Genomic DNA, 22350 nt, shown 5'->3' on the forward strand with positions numbered 1-22350 from the left:
ACTATCCTGGTCTTTCGGATTTGGTTTCGAATGCCTGCACAGTAAAGTGTGGATCTATGTGTAAACGTAAATCAGGAAAAATATAAAAGGAAGTTGCTGTTCATGTTTTAATTGAATTTGCTCATAAAAAAAATCCTAGATTGGTTCATGAATATTCATCGAAAACTATTCATTGAAAGATAATTTACCGAATGGCAATTAATCAAACGACAATTCATCGAAAAAAAGCAATTTGTCGAATCGAACAAAAACTTAACGAATGGCAATTCATAAAAAGCAATTTATGGTATAAACAATTCTTCGAACGATAACTCATCGCACGCACGTAGCAATTAAATGTTTTGTAGATAATCATTTAATTGCTCGCAAAAACATATAACCGATAATGTTTTGATGAATTATTTCTTAATTCATCGAAAGACGTATTTTATTGAAGAGAATTATGTTAAATTGTTCCGTAGGAACACCTAATGTCACCGAAGATGTAGGCAATATATATAGATGGTTATCGAGATGTTATAATTAGTTTGTTGTTTTTTACAACAATATTCTGTAAGTCGATCTGCTAGTTCATTGTGTAGATAGTGATTTATCATTTATCTCTAGATTAAAAAAAAATCATTCCAACTAATTTTTTCACAACAAAAATGATCAGATTAAAATCAAATTTTTTTTATAGATTTTAATTATACAATTGCATTAAATTTCATCCAGCTAGAGCAGAATATCATTTGAACCTCCTTTACCAAACTTTTCTAATAAAAGTGATCCAGTTGGAACTAAATCTGAACCACACAGACTTCTTGTGCGTTTTACAAATTCAAACGCTTGCGCGTATTCCGCTGTCAGAGAGTCATCGCAATATAAACTTTCGAAATGTTGTTCCTCTGTAGCCCTGAAAAGGATTGTGCTGAAAACCGCAATGGGTCGACAATTTTTAAAAGATTCAAATAACAAATCGGAGGAAAATTCATCCCATATAACTGTTGTGTGTGTGTGTGTGTGTGTGTGTGTGTGTGTGTGTGTGTGTGTGTGTGTGTGTGTGTGTGTGTGTGTGTGTGTGTGTGTGTGTGTGTGTGTGTGTGTGTGTGTGTGTGTGTGTGTGTGTGTGTGTGTGTGTGTGTGTGTGTGTGTGTCTGTGCGTGCGTGCGTGCGTGCGTGCGTACAACGTCGCATACTAGTACTACTATTAGTACTAATAATGATGGAGTCTCCATAGTTCAATCGATATAAACGAAGTTTCTTAAAAAGATCCGAGTTCGATTCGAGTGAATGAGGTGAACATTTTATATCAATTCTCTTCAACTGAAGGTGAGTTATCCGGTGTCGTATGGAGATGGTAGGGTTTTGACTCCAGGAAACTCGGGCGTTTCAGCCCTCAAACCGGTCCTCATGAGTAAACATATCTATGCACGTGAAACATTTACGGAAAAGAAAGACAATGGGAAATCATCTTGTTGTCTAATTTCCCTAATAAAACAGCATTGCTAACCATCCAACCATTCCCCTGAGGATAGAGGAAGATAAGAAAAAATAATAATTAAGATTTCTACATAATCTTTTGCATATTGTGTAAAGCACACAAAATACATGGAACCCATATACTGACTGAAAGCAATATTCCTAAAAAGTTCCGAGCATGTCTACATATCATATGTAAAGGAAATATCAAGCTAATCTTCATTTACATTACACATTAATCCAATTTATAATACAGTTTTTTTTTATAAATATAAATACATTTCACTTCACATGTTCTATAATTCATTTTTTGATGAACAGTTCATTCGATGATTTGCACTATCGGCGAATTGTAATTTTTTCGATGAATTGTTGATTTCGACGAATTTTCGAGAAATTGCTCATGTGATTAATTGCCGTTCGACGATTTGCTTTTTCAAGTAACTGCTGTTCGATGAGCTGTTTTTCGATTAATTGTTTCTGCGATAAATTACCTTTCTGTAAATTGTCATTCAATAAATTCTCTTTCCATGAATTGTTTTCTGGATACCGTGATTGTCAGCGTGGTCTTGAAGAACACGAATCTAATGTTGCGAGAAAAAAAAAAAGAAAGACCTAAGAAAATGCGATAAAATAATCTTGTATATTGTATCGATGAGCTCAGTTGCACGGTTGAGTTTCTCAGCTAAATTCGCACTTCATGTAGCCTTAGTTTCTTCAATCCTCATCATCATCATAATACAAAATAATGGAAATTTATTACATGGAAATTTATTTATTAAAACATGGAAATTTATAGCGCAAATAATATCAATAATGAAGGTGTACAGTATCGTATAACAGGAGAACTATAAAAAATCACTGGTTGTGGTCATGCAAAAGCAATATGAAGTAGATTATTTCAAAGTACTCTTTTCGTTAGATTACTTCACATTTGATCGATAAAACGTACTCGTAGACTAGAGGGTTTCTTCTCTTGGTAAAGATACATAGTATTTCATGCTTTTTATAATTAGCATGCTTAAAGTGACATAACTATTTGTTGATCAGTAAAATTTAAATATGTATTTTCAGGAAGAAAATCGGAAGCTTATGTTAGATCCAGACGAGTTTTTGGTGAGAAATTTCTATAACAATATTCAACTTGTTTATCTTATTTTCTTCTTTTATAGAGAAAATTATGCTTCTTTGATTTAATATTAAATTCATTTCCATGAAGAAACTGATTTCAGTCTTTTGAAAAAATAATATAATGCATTTGGAGACTTTGTAGCCTGGTTTGTGTCAACGATGCCTTTCTATTAGAAAGACATGGATTTGAATCTCTTCTAGAATCCGAAATCAATTCAAAGAGAATTAGCACTTCTCCTAGGGAGGTGGCAGGGTTTTTCGTTCTTAGAACAGGTTTTTCGTCCAACAAAAAGGCATATCCGTCCTTTGATCACGCAAACATAAAATGCATTATCTTAGAGGAATGAATCGAAGGAGATACATGCATGCTGCATCAAATTCTCTTAAATCTCTAATTAAGGAATTTATCCTGCCTGAACAGGTGAGAATTAGATGGATGGATACATGGAGTTCTTTTCCGTTCTGTTTTCATATAACAATAGGTTTACAAACAAAGATGGTTGTAAATGTATAAATTATTAGTCCGTAGTAGAGATAAGGATTTTTATGTTGTTTTCTTTCTTTGCATAGTTTGGAAACTCTGTTCTAAAAACCCAAACATGGAACTTTTTCAAGTTCCTTTAATATGCTGTGGGGTGATCTCTCACTAGACGATGAAATCTTTCGCATACCTATAGACATTTATTAACTTCCATACGCGATCAAATCGCGATTTATTGATTGGTTAGCGTGAGTACGTCAACTACTCTGTAAACCAGGCTGGCGTGTGACTGAACGTAAGAAATAATGATAAGAATAAAATTATAAACACGTACTAAATTCGCTATACATTCGATATCTGATCAAGTATCATCTATTGTCGTCCGTAGAGAACGTTAAAATCGCATTTCATCTCAAGAAAGAAAGATTAAAGACTAGCATCAAGGCCATTAGCTCCTCACCTGATGCTCTCTACATCAATGAAGTAGCCAAGTCAGCAATAACCAAGTTTTAAAGGTCTCAGCAATGAATTAGTGATCCCCTTTATGAATTCAATCACTCTCTTAATATAAAAGATCTTCTTACTAACATTACCTTCATTTGGATACAATCCATGAAAAGAGTTGAAGAATCATTTATGGTCGCTCCTCACTTTCCTGCTTCATTTGAGCAGTTGAAAACTATGCCCAAGAGGTATACTTACAAACTACAAGCTTGCGATGTGCTTTCGCCTCTGCAATTTGTGTTTCTGTTTGGTCGTTCACTATATTACATGATGAATTGTTTCGCTCATTACTTTACGGCTCATTATGGTTTTGTCTAAACTCTTCCTCATAATTACAGTTTGACGACAGAACCTATTCATTGTTTAGCGGATGAAGGTAATCTCCATATCTCTTCTTTTGTTGACAAAATTTGTAACGTTAAATCATACGAAGCTTAAATGTATTTAATGGATTGGGCACATATGAAATCTTGAGGACAACCAATCTCTTAAACACTAATTTATTTGATATTCTCCAGCCGAATGAGGAGAAGTTGTTTATAAACATTTTTCTTCAGAGAGACTTTTTCACATTCCTGTTACTTACGTAACATCAAGATATCCATTCGTTATCAAGTTTCTCTTAATTAGATCACTTACTTAATTCGGTAGTATTTTTGGCGATAACATATGAATATGAACAATCATTTCAACCTCCAAACAACTTGAGGTTCCACTTCCTTAAAACTCATCTTCCACCTCGAACAATCTTAGCACTACGTAAAACTTAAATACTCATGTATTCTTTTCACATTTATGGGAGTGTACGAAATGCTGGTAGAGAAGATCCAGAAGGGGATGTTATGTTTAATCGATCCCCTCTAACGCACATTCCCACCAATCACTTTCTCATGAACGACACGTTACTTCACCATGCCTTTTATACGGGCCTTTATTACAAAAATAAACGCCTATTAACAAATTCTTAACGAAACCAAATTCTTCTGTTCCTCTTTCATCCCATCTACTCTGTTTCTAGAACAGACTTCCTCAAGTTGTTTTTCAGAGTGACTATGTGACTTTCAGTTTTTCAAGATGCACACGAAACAGGTTCCTTTACTCTCCTACACAGAGCGGTATTTGATTTCCAACACTTGATGAATCGTGTTGATTTAAAATTCCTTCCATTTCGTTCGATTCCTTCCATTCCTTAATGATTCCTTACAATGGAAGTCACATTTTCTAAACATTCACAGTGATGAGACAAGTTTACCTACATTTTACTTTTAGACGTTTTCTGAAATTCGCAGTCTCAGATAGCATAGAGAATATTTCGTCTTATAGAAAACAAACGACTATAGGTAGTTCCAAATAATAATCATATATGTGAGTAAAATGTAAAATTTTTTAAAAAAGTGGATATTTTATTCTATGACGAAATCGGCTTCTTAAAATTAATGTTTTCTTCAACCATTGATCTATAGTTCCCATAACTCCAACTTGTAATAGTACTTAATATATCTATATTTCAAATAACCTTATTTATTATTAATATGATACCGTAATTGCCTTTCTCCTATAATAATTGTGTCGTATAGAGAAACGCAAAACCACTTAATAACAATTTGCACTTTTTTTATTTCCATTTAGGCTGATCTCTACAAACAAATTGAAGAAAGTCAGTCTCAAGTTAGTGTGACATTTATTATTGCTGTATTCAGGGCTACCTAGTTATTTTCTAATAATTAAATAATTGTCTTTCTATATATTAATTATTAAATTAGTAAATATTTTGAAAGTATCCATTGTAAACACAACACTCCACTTCTCTTTCAAGACCTTCATAGGTCACACCAAGAAGAATCACATTCTTATATCATTAAAGTTTAAAAGTTACTTGTTATTTATCCAAATTGATTTTGAAAGAGAAAATCAATTAACAGGCGACATGCAGCTATTAGCTGATGATTTAAAGATAGGAAATGTAACTAGGAATTTTAGTGATATACAGTACTTTTTAGAATGATTTGAATGGGTTGGAGTTGTGGGCATGGGAAAGTGGATGTCAGTTCAGTATGAGGAAATGTAAAGTCATTCACTTCGGCGCGATTAGATATCCAATGTCGTATTATACTGGTGGCATTGTGATAGAAGAAACAGATCGGGCCAAAGATTTTGGTTTGTTAGTAGATAGGAAGTTGAAGATCATGTGCCATGTAGCAAAGATTAAAAATACAATTCAAATGATAATTGTAAGCTGAATAGAACGTTCACGTGTAAAGATAAGGATTTCGTTTTGCCTCTTTACAAGGCCTTGATAAGACCTCACTTGGACTATTGTGCGCAGGTCAGTTCTCCTCGTTTCCGTTGTGATTCTGATATATATTGCAGAGTGTGCAAAGGAGAGTGTGAAAAATAATATCAGGATTGTGGAATACTGATTATGAAGACAGATTGAGAATTTGTAGACCACAGACACTAGCAAAGAGGAGAAAGAGGGGTGACATGAGTGAGACGTATAAACTTCTGAAATGGTCGTACAGGATTACAGTTGATGGAATTTTTCAGTATATGGAGGATGGGGAAAGGGCGAGATGACATCCTTGGAATCTGAGGATTAAAGCCGCCAAAAAGGGAATGAGGGCTAGATTTTTCTTTCAGAGTGTGGTGCGTGATTGTGATGGACTGCCATTGGATGTGGAGTATGCAAGCTGAGAGAATGAATTCAAAAATAAGTATGATGACTGGTGCTTTCATGCATTATGTGGCTTATCTTGCGGAATCCCTGACTTCCTGGAGGTCTCCCTTAATAATAATAATATTATTATTATTATTAATAATTTTTTTATTGTTCTTTCAAATATTCACATACAGGGTGTTCGGGATAAATTTGCCAGTTTCGTAAGGAAAAAGAAAATCTTCTTTGTATCTATTAAATTTAATGAATTGACAAAAAAACATTACAGGCAGAGTTAATTACAATACTATCAACAAGATTTACTCAAAATAACCACCATTAGCATCGATCACAGCTTCAATTCTGCTTCGGAACCTCGAACAAGCTGATGCTACAGTCTCCCTGGGAAGGGCCGCAAAAACTGTTTTAATTTTATCCATTAACTGGGCTTTTGTATTACTGGAAGTGCGATTGGTGTCTTTTTCAACTGCGCCCCATACAAAATAATCCATGGGGTTAAGGTCTGGGGAGTTTGGAGGCCAAACATTTGGACTGGTGAAGTCGTAGAAATTTTCAGACAACCATTTTTGACTTTTCCCAGAGGTGTGGCAAGGGGCCGAATCCTGCTGCCATACATACGGCCTACCATTGGCTACCCTTGTTATCCAGGGCTTGACTACAGTTAGCAACTCCACGAACAAAGCCCGAATTCCAATGCCAGGGTTCTTCAACACCTGTTCCTGCAGATTTGCGAGGAAGTCTGCTGTACGAACGCAATCAGATCGTCTGCTAGGGATCTTTCTTCTTGCTACATCCTCGTAGTCACCATTGCAAGTCTCTAGTTCATGCCTGATTGTTTTTACTGTATTCAGGGAGCATTGGGCAGCAGTCGTAATATCCTTATTTTGATGGCGGGCACGAATCATCATGATACAAGTTATTCTCTTCCATGATTCAGGTGGGTTCCAGCTATCCATTCTTTCTGACATCTTGTATGTGAATGAAGAAGGGTCCAAACTTTTAAATGAAGAGAAGTGTGTGTTAATACATGTAACTTACGGAAAAATATAATTAATTATAAATATGTCAAATTTATCCCGAACACCCTGTATGTACAATGATCATCTATTCAGTATATTATTTTTCAAGATTCAGCACTTTGTGCTACATACATGTATAATGAGATTTAAATAGTAATGATGATAACAGTTTTTTTATATAACAATCATAGTAATAATTTACAATTATATTGTTCAGAGTTACATAAGTTGTATAATATTACATGTTGTAGTTTACTATTTTTTTTTTCAAGTTTGAAAAGGTGTTGTTATACAACTGTATTTACACATATGTAATCTAAATATTATATTTCCTTATTCTTACAAACATACAGTGTAAACTCATGGTTTACATTTAAAAGAATTTTTTTTACATTGCATACATTTGTTACAGTTGTTATATACATTACATACATTTGTTTACATGTGATATTTATATTACGTACATTGGTTTACATATAATACATACATTAAATACATTGGTTTTCATGTGATACGTACATTACATGCATTTGGTTATATATGATACATCTTTTGATGAGAACTAATTTCTTTGCTTTCATCCTTGAAGCTTATATGTAAGCTTATCTGAGGATGACACCAGGTGGTTATTATGTATTGTTTTTTTCTTTTTGCTGTGTTGGGAAGCTACTAAATCTAAGATTGAGAAATTCGCGGGCGCGCACTCACACACACACACACACACACACACACACACAAACACAATAACTTGTAATGTATTGATGCGTCGCTGAACTGGAAGCCTGAACGAATATATAGTGTTTCATTAAGTTTGTATGGTATTTTGGGTGCGTGTTTCTTGTTCATAGTATGTCCTTAGAGCTCTTTTCAGGATATTGTAGTTTGTAAGGTTTCTGTATTCAAAAGGTAATTTGTTTATCATGTCTGGGATGTAGAAGTTTCGTGTGGCCTTTCCGTAGTGATTATTGTATTTATATGTGATATAATTAGTAGTCTGAGGTCTTGTTATACGGTATGTATTTCTAACTGTCCTGTAATTAGCATAATAATGTTTTAGCAAGGCTGCATAGTGACATAAATGTTTTGCTGTCAGTATTTTGTGTTCTAACATTGCAATGTTTATAAGGTCGTGATTTTCTCTTTGTTCCCAAAAGATCAGTTTTGACATTTTGAACTGTAGCGACATTAATCTATTTAATTTGTAGGGTGCACAGAAAGCATACGTTGTTATAGGGTATCTTAGTATATTTTGGCATAGTGCTTTGTATATTAGTGTTTTTAGGCGTATGGGAACTATGTCTTTTAATCTGTAGAGTTTGCCACTTATTGTTCGGAGTTTGTTGTGTAGATGGTTTATGTGGCTATTCCAGTTCATATCTGCATCGAAGTAAATTCCAAGGTATCGTATTGTTTCAACCTAAGAGAGTGTAGTAGTTTTGATGTTCTGTTTGTTTTTTATGTTGGAAAGTGGATGTTGGTTATATATTTGTCATCAACTGGTCGAGTTAGTGGATTTCTGAATATCATTAATTTTGTCTTTTCTGAGTTTAGGTGTATGGAGTTTTTCTTGAGCCAGTCAATGAAGAGATTTATATCATGTTGCATATTTGTTTGGGCTATGCTTGCGTTATTATGGGATATTATTGCTGTATCGTCTGCGTATTGGAATATCTTACCTTTGAGTGGTAACTGATTAATATCGTGCGTGTAAATGTTGAATAGAGTTGGGGAGAGTAAAGCTCCATGTTGCACTCCACAGGTTACTGGTAGCTCTCTGCTTCGGTTTGACCCGATGCGTGTGATATGCTTTCTATTTTGGAGGTAGTTTGTAAACCACCTGTGAAGAGGCCCGTCTATTCCAACATAGCTCAGCTTTTCTAACAGGGTTTGATGTGTAAGTGTATCGAATGCTTTAGTTTGATCTATAAAGACTACGATGGCAATTTTGTTTTTGTCTAAAGGGGTATTAATTATGTCTGAAAAGTCTTCCAAGAGAGCTGTTGTTCCCTTATTTTTCTGAAAACCATATTGTGTTTTGGGCATAATATGAAAGATCTCAGTGTATGCTGTGAGTTTCTTCAGTATGATCCGCACCATAATTTGATTGATAATTGGTAATGTTGCTATGGGTCTGTAATTGCTGATTAAATTTCTCTTTCCTTGTTTGTATATGCGTGTGATTATGGCGGTCTTTAGCATACTTGGTATCTGTCCTGTTTTAAATATTTTATTTATTAGTTTTAGTAGGATAGAATTTAAACTAGTTGCATGTTGCTTTATATCTTTAGGTCTGATACCATCTATTCCTGGGCCTTTGTTTGGTTTGATTTGATGTACTGCTGAGAGAAGTTCTGCTTCATTTATGGTTGGGAACCATAATGTCTGTTTTGATTATAGTCCAAGTGGAGGGTCTCGTTTTGTGATTGGGGAAATATTTCTGTGCAGTTCTTGAAAGGAGTCTGCAAAGTATTGGTTAAAGTCATTTGCTAGTTGTTGGATAGGTTTTGGGTCTTTCATGAAGCTGTGTTTTATGGTTTCGGAGGCGGTGGTGTTGGGAACAAAATCTAGCTCTCATTGATCAGATGCCAGGTTTGTTTCATGTTGTTTTGTGCGGAGGTTATTTTGTCTCTGTAGTAGCTTCTTTTTGCATTTCCGATTTGTGTTGTAAGGCGATTCCTTGTTATCTTATATTCAATTTTTAAAGTTGTGTTATTTGGATATCGCTTTAATTCTTTCCATAAAGCGTCCTTTCTGTGTATTTCTGGGATTAAGTTTTGTGTTATCCAAGTATTTTATGTTGGTTTTGAACGAATTCTGACTTTCTTTGTAGCTTTCTTATATATTTCCTCCAGTGTGAGTTTAATGTTGTTGTATAAGATATCTGCTGAATCTGATGCCAGGTGTTCCCAGTCTGTTTTTCTTATTTCGTGGTTGACGATTTCTTCGTCTATTATTGTTTTCTGTCGCTTTTTTTCTGTGGGACGTTGCATGGTTATTGTTTTGGTGTGCAGGTTTAGAGCGTGAAGTAATGGTCTCCTACTTTGTAATTTATGTCTGATGCAGTGTAACTATTTGGTGGTGCTCGGACGTTTATATGATCTAGACAGGAGGCAGTGATAGTATTTCCGAATATTTCTTCTCTAGTACATGATGTTATTGTTGGTATTAGGTTGTACATGGATAGTGTGTGTAGGTATTGTACAGTGTTGTTCTGGTTTTCATTTGCAATATTTATGTTTATGTCGCCAATTATCTTTAGGTGTTCGGTTGAGCATATTTCTTGGCTTTAAAGCCAGCAATTGAGTTCGTGCAAGAATTTTATCATGTTTAGGTTTGGTGGCCTGTAAATAGCATTTAGTATTATGGGATGCTGTGTATTCGTGGTATTAATGATTTCGAGGCAGAGAGTTTCAGCATGCTCAAATTGATAGGCCGATTCTTTTGCTATTAATTTTTGTTTGATAAATATTAATATTCCATCCCCTCTTTTTGTTTGGCGGCATGATCTATGTTGTTGGAAGCCTGGAATTTGGAAAGCAGTCACTTCGTCATTAGTTATGGATACTTCTGTAAGAATCAATATATCAATAATGTCAGTGTAATTCCTCAGATAAGCCTGTAATAATAACCAATGTTTTCGGATACTTCTGATGTTAATATGCAAGATTGAGAGACCTCTCGCTTGTACTGTGTGTTGTTTCCATGCATCAAGCGATTCGAAAGTACAATTACTGAGTAATAATAATAATAATAATAATAATTATTATTATTATTATTATTATTATTAAAAAATTATTATTCTGTATTCAAAAATTCTGTATAATCTTTATTGTTAATATTAGAAGAACATGTGTTGTAAAGACATAACATAGATGCAAAAAATACTATTAAAATTTTAGTCGAAATCAATGTAGAAAATGCAGCACTTAGTGCTGAATTTTGTAAAATTATAAGTTGCAATGTCACTCAAGATGTTTATTGTGTGTGTAAATATTTTAGCAATCAATAAAAAAAATATTATTATTATTATATTACATTATTATTATTAATATAAGCAGCGCTGTTTTTACTTTTGCCATCAGGTGAGGTTCATGCATATTTGTGACTAGCTGTATGAATAATGAAATTTTAGAAATTAAAATCTCTTTATTTTAGAAAACTAAATGACACTCTCGTTTCTTTTATTTCTTTCATCAATCCCAAATTTTGCCATTACTTTATATCGTCCGAATATTTTCTGTTTTTGCACTAAAGTCTCTCATTATTATACATATGATTATCTATTGTATTTTTAAATTTTATTTGTAGAATTTAGATAAATTCCTCATATTCATCGTCTTCGTTACCCAAAACTAGTTCATAAGTCTGAATAATCTTAATATATTTGCTTTTATCTTTACTTTATCGCAATGAGATAAAAACATTATATGCCTAAACTGCTGAAATGTTTTACTTATTCTATAGGCTCTCCTTTCAGAATACAGTTAATGTTTTCAACGTTCCTCTCTATTTTCATAGACTGTCTTTTTTTACAGCTCAAAAGTTTCTTTGTTATGACAATTTTTCACTTTTGTCAGGATCCCACATATTCGTACTGGATTTATCTTGGGAAATAACATCATCTGCATAAAGTAAATCGCTAGGATTATTTCATAATTCCGTCCATATAAATAATGAATAAGAGTGGTGAAAGGATCTCATCTTACAACCGATTTTAATCTAACCATCTTTCTATACTTCCTCGAATTCTAGCTTCTGACTTACAGCTGAGATATAGAATATAATTTGCTTTTAATCCGAGTTGCACTATATCATTATGGAAAGTTGAACATTTTTTCGTTAGATCTTTCTGTATACCTTTTTCGGATCTACAAACTTAAATACGGAACCTTGCTATATTTTCATGATTTCTCATCTATTTGTCTTGAATAAAAACTTGATCCTGAGTACCAGCATTTAGAGTGAACTGAGCTTGTTCTTCTATAAGTGTCTCCTTCAGATAAAAATATTATTGGTAGTAGACGATAGATGGCGTTGAGCGTGTTGATGGTGGTGCAGTTGTTGTGGTAGTAGCAGTAGATTGAGGAAAAAGTAAAGAAGACGGTGAGTTTTACATAGGAAAGTGGGATGCCCTCCTGCCTTGGATTCTTCTCTTCCATTAGTGCTTCTGTAACTTTCTAACGTCTGCCACTGTGTACATACACTATACACCAATAATTGTCTATCCAACCTTTAATTTGAAATTGTGAAACATTTCAGGTTTATTAGTGACATAAAATCCGGTGTACAGATAGTAGGAAGCAGTATTTCATCTTATCAGTTGAAAACAGGTGATAAGGCAACACGACGTCAATTCAGTGATTTCGAAAGAGGTGTTATCTTGGGCCGCTCAACTAGAGCATCCAAAATCAGCGGTTGGTGATGTAATCAACAAATGGAAGCGTAGTGGCATCACTAGTTCAGGAAAACACCCAGGGGGGGGTCACCGAAAATCAGTGAGGGTATTAAAACAAGTGGCACGTAAAAGCCGGCTCCAATCGGCACAGATCATCCGTGATGAGTTCCAGAGTACCAGTAACAGCATGGTGAGCACTACTTCTGTGCGAAAAAGAACTCCATTTACTGGGTGTCCTCGGAAGAGCAGTAGCATACAAGCCGAACATCACAAGAACGAAAAAAAAAAAAACGCCTCGTCTGGCCTGCTGCAAAGAGCGTGTAAACTAGGCATTTGACCAGTGGAAAACAATAATCTGGAGCGATGAATCAAGGCTTACCCGTTTCTAGGCTAATGGCAGTTTGGTGGTGGAGGAGTAATAGTGTGGAGTGCATTCAATTGATTTGGAGTGCGACCACAGGTCATGTTCCGTGGTTCCATGAAAACAGCTCAGTACCTTGATATTCTGGTTATTTAGGTGCTGTCAACACCGTGGAGTTTTTATGAAACGGACGCGTGTTTCTATCAAGACGACAATGCCCCATGCTACGAAGCTGCAGCTCGTAGGAAATGGTGTGATAAGATGGGTATTAAACGACTGCTGTGGCCTGCGCAGAGTTCTCACCTTAACTCCGTTGGACACCTGTGAAAGAAACTGGAGCGGCGATTGATGTCCAGAACAGCAGGCACGTCCTCGATCTATTTCTGAACTCAGTACTGCTTTGATGGAGGAATGAAGAAAAATTCCACCTGATGAGTGCCGCAAATTGGGAAAAACTCCTTCAAAGAGTTTTCAAAGTCAAAGATGGATAAAGCCGATACTAGATTTCGACTGCTAGTATCAATTGTAAATTGTTAAAGTGTCCGGACAATTATTGTTAGATAGTTTATTTCTCAATCCTATCATCACATGTCACTCTGGTCAAATTTCTTTCTTTTTTTTTGTTTAATTCTGAGGCCGACTCTCCAAAGTTTGTTTCTTGTTTTCAAGCTTTCTTTTTCTCTTGTGGAATTTATTTGAGTCTGCAACTCACGCTGAAAGTTTTGGGTTTGATTCTTTTTAATACTTTCTAGCGAACATTTTTAATATGATATATCCTGCTACAAACTTAATGATGATAGAGTCTTTATCTTTCAAACTTTATCTTTCCAACTCTAAGTATCTTGAACCAATGTAAAAATATCGCTAAAAACGATATGTTACAAGGTATTCTTGTGTATTCTTACAAATGCATACAGTTATTCATGAAACAGCATGATTAACTGTATGCATTTAATGTAAATTCTACCAGCATAAAATCATATTTGAAATTTTTAGTAGAAATTGGAAATTTTAACTTTTTGCTAATAATTTAATCATGAAGGTAATTTGTATATTTTTCCTCAGAATTACCCACCCTTTCATTGATTATAGTCATCGGATATTACCGACTTTTATGTACTAAGCATCCAAGGGAGATATTTACGAGGATATCAATACGTACCATCACATTCATTTAAATAATAGTAGAGGAAAGAATGTTGAATTAAAATCTTTCAAACTGTGCTGGAATTAAAAATGCAACATTCATCAGAGACAACAGACACTGTCTGGTTCCTCGGGAAAGAAGTCAAAGGACACTCCATGGGCACGATACATCGTGCTAATAATAAGTCACATGTTTTTAGCTGGTATTTCTTTGTGGCGTTTCTACGGTACTGATCATTGTCACTTTCGGCAAGACAATGCACTCTGTCATATAACTGATACCGTATGTGAGTGGTGTCTGAACATGAACGTCACCATATTGACTTGCCTCCAGAGAGCCCTGATCGCAATCCTATTGAACATCTGTAGGATGAACCGGAATGCCGTGTGATATCAACGGACATCAGGCCTACAACAGTCCAAGACCTCATTACATGCCCACAGGAAAAATATTCCGTAATTTTCATTGATCGCTATCGTACGCATGTTGAAAATATCCCTGAGTGGGATTGCTGCAATGATCGCAGCGAAACAAGGTTCCTACATCTTATTAAGGTGGGAGTCACACTGTTTTATCCTCATATTATGATGCTCGATGGATTAGTTCCAAGCAGTGTATGGGTTCCTCGGCAGAACTCGATTTTTTAAAAGTAGTAAAATGCCAAGATATTTCGATGTGAAATTTCGAGATCTCATAAGCTCTAGGGTTAATTTTGAAGATTTCAAGTTTACATTATTCACAATTCATTTGAACTGTGACTTTTTATTCAGTTTATTCTACTATTAGTAATTCAGTGAGAAATTTATCTGTTCCGTAACATCTGCATTAGTTTGAAACTTACAGTTTAATGGTATACAATATATTTTTTGCTTCATTGATAGTGCAAACAAGCTCTATAAAGAAAAATAGTAAAAGCGAATTCCTTTTAATTTTCTTTATCTTCTGCTTTCTTAAAATGCCAAAGTTCGAATAGTTACTGGTTTTTCGTAATTTAAGTACTTTTTTTCCTTGCCTATCCTTTGAATTTGGTTTTCAAACAGAATGGCATTACCAAATAGAATCTTTATTGTCTGAAGTTAATGAAGATACAATAAAAATACAGATATCTCTTGCTCAACGCGGTTTTGCTTAATGCGGGATTTGATTACTGCGGCGAAATTAATTGCGGCAATCCCTTGATATACGCGGCAAGAGTTTTGATTAACGCGCTTTTAACCCTGCGGAGTTCGCAGCTGATCTGACAGATACATGCAAAATGTTTAATATAAATATTCTTACACAATTCATTGCATAGCTTGGAGGTCACGAGTAGCTGTGCATTCTTATGTTACGAGTGATATTCCGCACTGTATTTTGCTCAGTTTGGTTTAACACATGTTATGTAAAGGTTTGTGATATTTGACAGTAAATTGTACCTGAGAGATACCGCGACCTCCGATGTCAGTAAAGTATAGTTTAGTTGTTGTTTTTTTATTCTTTATTCAATAAATTCAAGATTGTAACTGAAAATAAAAAAAAAAAACATGATGTAATACAGATACAGAGAACCAAAGGCTTATTTATCATACATGTCCTCTAGGAGATGTGCGAAAATTATGGAAACTACTAAGGAAAGTGATCTGAAGCTTACTCCACCTTTAATACCAGTTGCCCATTAGGTTGCTTATGCTTGCATCTGCCGAAACGTTTAGTTTCTATGTATTCGGCACGAAACTCTTGTAGTTTCTATATTCGTCTATGAAATAATGTTGGATTCAATGTCCACTTAATTTGTACCATCATGTATTATATTTGCGGTGTTTTTTCTTTATGTTTTATTGCTTGTTTGCCGAGATCTGGAGAGTCATTTTGCTTGTTATCGTAGAATATATGCTGATAAGAAAAAACCTAAAACTGTTCAAATGACTCTTGATAACTTCTTTTGATAAAAAAATTGCAGTAAATAATGTAGGTACAAGCATTTATTAAACATTGACTTTGCATTCATTTTTTATCTTTCGTAAAATAATACCATATAAAACGAATTATTAATACAGTAATCAATCATGGATGAATTGTCATTTTTACCATTGATTAATAGATTTGATTAACGCGGTTTTGATATACGCGGTAACATCGATGGATTAATTGACCGCGTTAATCGAGGGATACCTGCACATATATAAGGCATGTCTTAAATTCACTTTCCTGCAGATAATTTCTATTTAGCATTCTTTGGTGATATGCATTATCGTTCATGAATTACAGGTCCGCGCGGTTAACCTATTGGCTGTGCGATTCGCAACCATATGCGTGGGAAAGGAGTATCCTAGGTTCGAATCCTGTCGGCGACATAAGGAGCTTAACTATTTTCCTCAACCATAGCCAAGTTATCCGGTCTTGGGCGTGAACAGCAGTGTTTTCCCCCCAGTTTTTCTGGGGTTTTTCATCCCACAATCAAGCAAATTGGCCCCGTGAACACACATGGATACAGTCAGGAATACTTAAGACAATCCCTCCAGACATAGGTCTGAATTTTCAGCAATTGCCGGTCCCGAGCCAAGACAAAAATAGTGGGGATTGAGGTGGTGCTATACCTCCCCATAAAAGGGGCTCATGGCCGTTTAAACCATACGAAAAATGAATGAATGAATACAGTACGTGGATAAATTTTATTGGGAAATGAATGAACATTTAACACTTGGAATTTGAAGAAAACAAGGACAAAACATCAAGATTTTTCTTTATTTATTTACTCAACTATATCTGCTCAGCACACAGATTAAATGATTTAATATGTTTATAATATCCTAAAGTATCAGCAGCATCTTAAGTTCTAAGAATCCACTCGTAGATCAGCGAGGAACGAAAAACATTCCATGTATCCATGGGATTTTTAAGAGGATATTGATAAGTGTCATCACTTTGAGATAATCATTCACAAACGCAGTAAAAAAAGAGGAATCAACGAGGTGAAAAAAATATTCTGCATCCCAACCTCGGTTTTTACATCAAACACATTGAAAATTTATGCAATAAAGAATAATTACGCAATTAAAAGAATTATTGTTGTTATTATTAAAATGTCGACACCGAATACACGACACGGAATGCCTAATCTATTCTCAGAGAATGAACGCTGAAAACTGCCTCTCCGAATTATATTTTTTATTGTAAAACAGAGTATATGAATTTGCCTTCAGCGATTTAGATTTTTTTTCGATATAATCATATTGTACTATTGCAGTTCATTATTTTTATAACATAAAGTGAGAAATGGATAATTACTAATTATTTACTTTGGTAATTCAGGATATCTTCGAGTAAATGAAGACTTTCCCAATGCTCAGAGTAAATTAATTGCAATTGATATCATAGAATTCCCAAACTAAGTGTCTTTTTACTAGTACATACTTAACTGGCGTTTAAATTTAAATATACGAGAATCGAAACAATTCATCGATACATAGAATAAACTGAAGGGAATAGCTAAATTCACTCATAGAAATGCTTTTTGTAGTAATCTGAAATGACCAAAGCAATCAGAATGGTAAGGGATTTTCATTTTTAGTATCTGACCAAAACACGAAAAGGTTACGATATCCATAATATTTCAGTGCAGTGTGTAGGGAAACAGGTGAGAAGAAAGGAGTAAACTGTTCACATCTTGTTAACTACTGATAGTTGTATTCTTTGGGATAATCTGCTTTACAAAACAAAAGTAGATGCAATGCTCAGCAAGTTTCAACCTGGACTGTAAAATTGATGATGGTTATTTGTGATTTTGAAAGAAAGTGGAGAAATGAAAATGGCCAAAGCATCGGAGTATTGTTCATGGAAATAACTATAGAACAACCTTATGGCAGAAACAGAACATCTCTTGGAGAGGACTTTAACCGGATCCATGAAACAGGGATCATTCATTAACCGGAATGCCCTCATTCGGATAGCATATATTAAAAAGTGTTCAAAAAAAGGTGATATTATTAGATGCTGATTTTTTATTTCGTGTATATAATTTGCCGTAATCTTTGTTTCTCTCTTTCATGTTTCTTTTAAATTCTGATAAACCAAGTCAAGGTGATGAGGTAAGCTGATGATTAATACTAGATATATCTCGGTGAAATTGGTGTGACATATTTATGACATAATTTATGAATCAATTTTATTTCAATTTTTCTAAATTTTGAGGTAAAATTAGATGGCCCAATGTATCTTATAAGTTCAGATTTTACTTTTGATCTGCATTTAACTTCATTGAACGTATACGTTTGGTTTGGAAATTCAGTTTATGTATATTTTCCTCGTCGGTTATCCCAAATTAGTTATGAAATGAACTAGTTTCAGGAAAATCCTGTCATAACCATACGAGACTGACTGACTTACAGAAGACTAATTTTCGCATGTAGAGGAGGAATTTAAAGAGTTTATGTCAAGAGCATTTTGATGTAATTTGATGGGTAGAGTAATCCCAAAAGAGATTTGAAGGTTAGAGTAATCCCAAGAAGATGAATCTCGTGTTGTATGGTGTTTGGCGTGTGTTGTGAAGAGGAAGAATAGAAGAGTAGGTTTCTGTTTTCTTGGGAAATAAGTATGTGCATTGTTCGACTCGAAATTAATAAGGTTATATTATAGAAAGAATGGATTAAAGATCGGAATTTAGGATGGTAAAATTTGAAGTCATGAGGATTTCTCAAATGAAAAGGAGACGTGTAAGGTATACAACTACCAACAAAACTGATTCACAGTCTTCAGGAGTAGGTTCTTTTTGTGACCCGTGTTCTCTGATTTCTTCAGAATTCAGGATATATTCGTTTTCTCGGATGTCGTCCTTTAGTTGGAAGTTTCTATGTTCGAATCAAGTCCACCCCAAGAAGAAATTTCATAAGGATGTTTCACTGATACTAAGTTTGCCTTATATAGAGGTAACAGCGAATATCATCACACTTATTTTAAGAGATGTGATATTGATGGAGAATTCTACTATCGGTGAGTTCTTTATTAATGACATAATCTATAAAAGCAGTCTTATTTGAAATTATTTCTCATCTTTTTCATCTTTATATGTCTCACTAACATAATTAAGTTTATAGCCTATTTACTTCTGCTTTGGTTAGCAGTAAGGCTTTTTGAGACTGCATAACTGTCCGAATTGAAAGCCAAAGGAATGCTCAGGACTGAGAATGAGGTCTTGAAGAAATTCTGAACTGAAATGTTCCTAACTGTAAAACAGAAGAGCAACTGATAGTTCTGTGAGGTAATGGGTTATTAAGAATAATCTGGAACTTCAACTTATATAGAAATGAGATATTAACATAATTTTGTTTAGTTTTCCAAGTAATTTTATTTTTTAATGCAAAAACGTTCTTTTACCATTAAATTAATTTATTTTTATTTAGAAAGCAGATAAGGTCAAGTTGCTCGAATTACTTCAGGTGAGTGCATGCTTGTAGTTTAATTTATTAATTATTATAAAAATAATAACAACAGAAATTCTCTTATTGTGCTGTATTCCTACAAAAGGGGTTTTAATCCTTGTGTAAAATTACTTGCGTTGGTAAACGGTAATTATCGTAATAGTCAGAATATTAATGCGATTTCTTGACACAGTTCGTAGGAATGAATATAATAATAATGTGTTAGCAATTTCTGCAATCTTAAGATGCGTAATATCGCTGTTAATGAAAACTTCGGATTCATGTATTGTCGACTGTCTTCATTTCAAAGGTGCGTTTATAGATCGATTCCGCCAAAGATCAACGCCTAAACTAGTTGCGAAATGGCTTAGAAATGTTCTCTGGTTGGCAACAAGCATCAAACTTATAAGGCCTTTCTTCGTCTGTCGATGTAGCATCATGGATTCTAACATTAAGCTCGATAGGCAAATAAGATTTTTATCGATAATAATATTATGAAGTACTGTCTAACCTGGAAGTACAGAAGGGCAATAATTCGGTTCTGTCAGTAGCCTCCACCTTAAAAATTCTTAAGGTTAATCTTGTTTAATTTCATATATTGTTTAGCTCTTTATACAAAATTATACAAGATACTAAAAATAGATTTCAGTATCTTGCTGTGATTCTGCTATTTTAGTTACATATTCCAGTCCAGTCAAGTCGAACATTGTGCTTTTTGAGGACGTATTTCACAATTTCGTGTAATTTGCCTGCTTTGTACGGACTTAATCATTATTTCGTGTCAGAGAGAGAGATTTATATTTTTAACAAGGAAAGGGGAGATAACATTAGATCTACATGACTGCACGATAAAAATGTTTAGCAATATTTACTTTCAATATAGGATTTACTTTTCATCAACAACCAACAGACCACAATGTGAAGTTGCTGTTTCGTTTTCGATGCTTATGAGTAAAAATTAGTTAGAAAATATCATTAGTAATTGCTACATTAATAAAACTCGAAAAACGTTAAATATTTGATTTCGTTTTGATGAAAGTTTAATAACATTTAATTTAATTGTCAAAAATATATTTGTGAAGTAAATTGGAATAGAGAGGCTCTACGAGTTATTCCTGAGACTCCAAAGAGGTACTGCTTAAATGCTGGGACTTACATTGCTATACAAGAAGAATAATAATAAAAATCCGCTAAGGCCTTTTCTTCGCTTATAGGGAGTAGAATTTGCCCTGTTATGCCTTTTCAGTCACCATGGGTAGCTAATCCTAAAGCTGCTGGCATAAGACAATCCCTAACTGTAAAAGTAAGTCAGTATCACAGATGATATTTGCAAGAGAGCACAAAAGAATGAACAAAAAATAAATGACGCGTCCGTTACAATATTAAGAAATGTTGATTGGGTTTGTAAACATTAGATGAGAGTTTGCTAGCTGTGCAGTGCAGTTGCTCATGTTCAGTATGATAACAGAATGCAATTGTTAACACTTGTGATATAAAGATGCTTTCGTGAGTGACTATTAGAAACGTATGATAGAATTATAGTTATTCAGTATTTTTATTATCAACAGTTTGAATGGTTGAGCACTATTATAGAAAAGGGATAGACACATACACAACGTTGACAAAAGCATTGTGATACCTTAGGCGCCATGCACATTTCGGATCCAAGCACATGTAGATATTCAGGGAATGTCTGGTAAGCCTGGTAATAAAAGGTGGGATGTGTTTCATGTTTTTCGCTGTTCTCAATGACACGTTCATGTGTCATCGGGACTTCCAACTTGGAATGGTAGTTGGGTGCCACATCAGGATCTTTATATGGGTGACATTGCTACCAGGCTCATTATACCGAAATCCACCGTTGATTATTTCACTCGTGAATGGAAAGTTCATGGTACTACAACAGCACGTAAACGCCCTGGGAGGCTACTGACACTCAATGACCGAGATCGACGAGTTCTGTCTCTGAATGCTCGAGCATCCTGCACATGTTAAACAGCGGACCTGTTAGTCAATCTGAACAGTGCTGCAGAGTGACATCTGTCAGCATTATAACTCCGCAGAGAGTTGCATTGCTTAGGTTACCACGGAAGAGCTGCTGCGATCAAGCCACACATCACTTCCCTGAACGCCAAACGACCATTTGGACTGGTGTTTCACCTGGTGTGTTGATCCTGGACTGTAGATGATTGGAAAAGGGTTCTGTGGATGAAGAATCACGCTTCCGAATGTTTCATTCTGATGGTATGTTTGGATCTGAAAATTACCCTGGGAATGGTTTCAGTAGGACTGCATCATTCCACTTGTCAAGTTTTGAGGAAGATCGGTACCAGTATGGGGTTATTTCATTTGAATTGGGCTTGGTTCATTGGTGGACGTGCTCCACATCACGTCTGCTGTCTACCGGCACCCTTGACATCATCATTATGCTTCTGAAGCTGTGGAAATACTTCGGCAATGAATCTTGCATGTTTCAGCACGGCAATGCTCCATGTCATACTGCACTGCGTGTCCGAGACTGGTTTCCACATAACAACGTTAAAGCGTTGGTCTTGCTGGCTCAGAATCCAGAGCTAAGCCCCATCGAAACTATTTCGGACGAATTAGAATGCTTAATTTGCTGCAGACCGCAGCGGCCGTCATCAGCATCAGCAATGGAGTAGCTTCGAGCGAGGAATGGAAGGATATTCCTGTTACGACGTATCAGAAATTGGTTGAAAGCATGTGTCTTGAATGGTAGTTACTATCATTCAGGCTATCGGTGGTCTCGCTCTGTAC

General features: G+C 34.9%; 1 protein-coding gene across 1 annotated transcript in view; it reads left to right on the forward strand.

Moving 5' to 3' along the window:
* The window catches only part of LOC150106073 (uncharacterized), a 158417-nt gene that overhangs the window by 58193 nt on the left and 77874 nt on the right, over positions 1–22350 (forward strand). The window contains exons 6-8 of the mRNA XM_090394622.1: positions 2536–2577; positions 5207–5245; positions 19555–19590. Coding sequence (XP_090250748.1) covers positions 2536–2577; positions 5207–5245; positions 19555–19590 — 117 coding nt within the window. The remainder of the gene's footprint in view (positions 1–2535; positions 2578–5206; positions 5246–19554; positions 19591–22350) is intronic.

Source organism: Typopeltis vanoorti, chromosome 6 (assembly GCF_054136105.1).
Source record: "Typopeltis vanoorti isolate ZY-2024b chromosome 6, IOZ_Tvanoo_1.0, whole genome shotgun sequence".
NCBI lineage: Eukaryota > Metazoa > Arthropoda > Arachnida > Uropygi > Thelyphonidae > Typopeltis > Typopeltis vanoorti.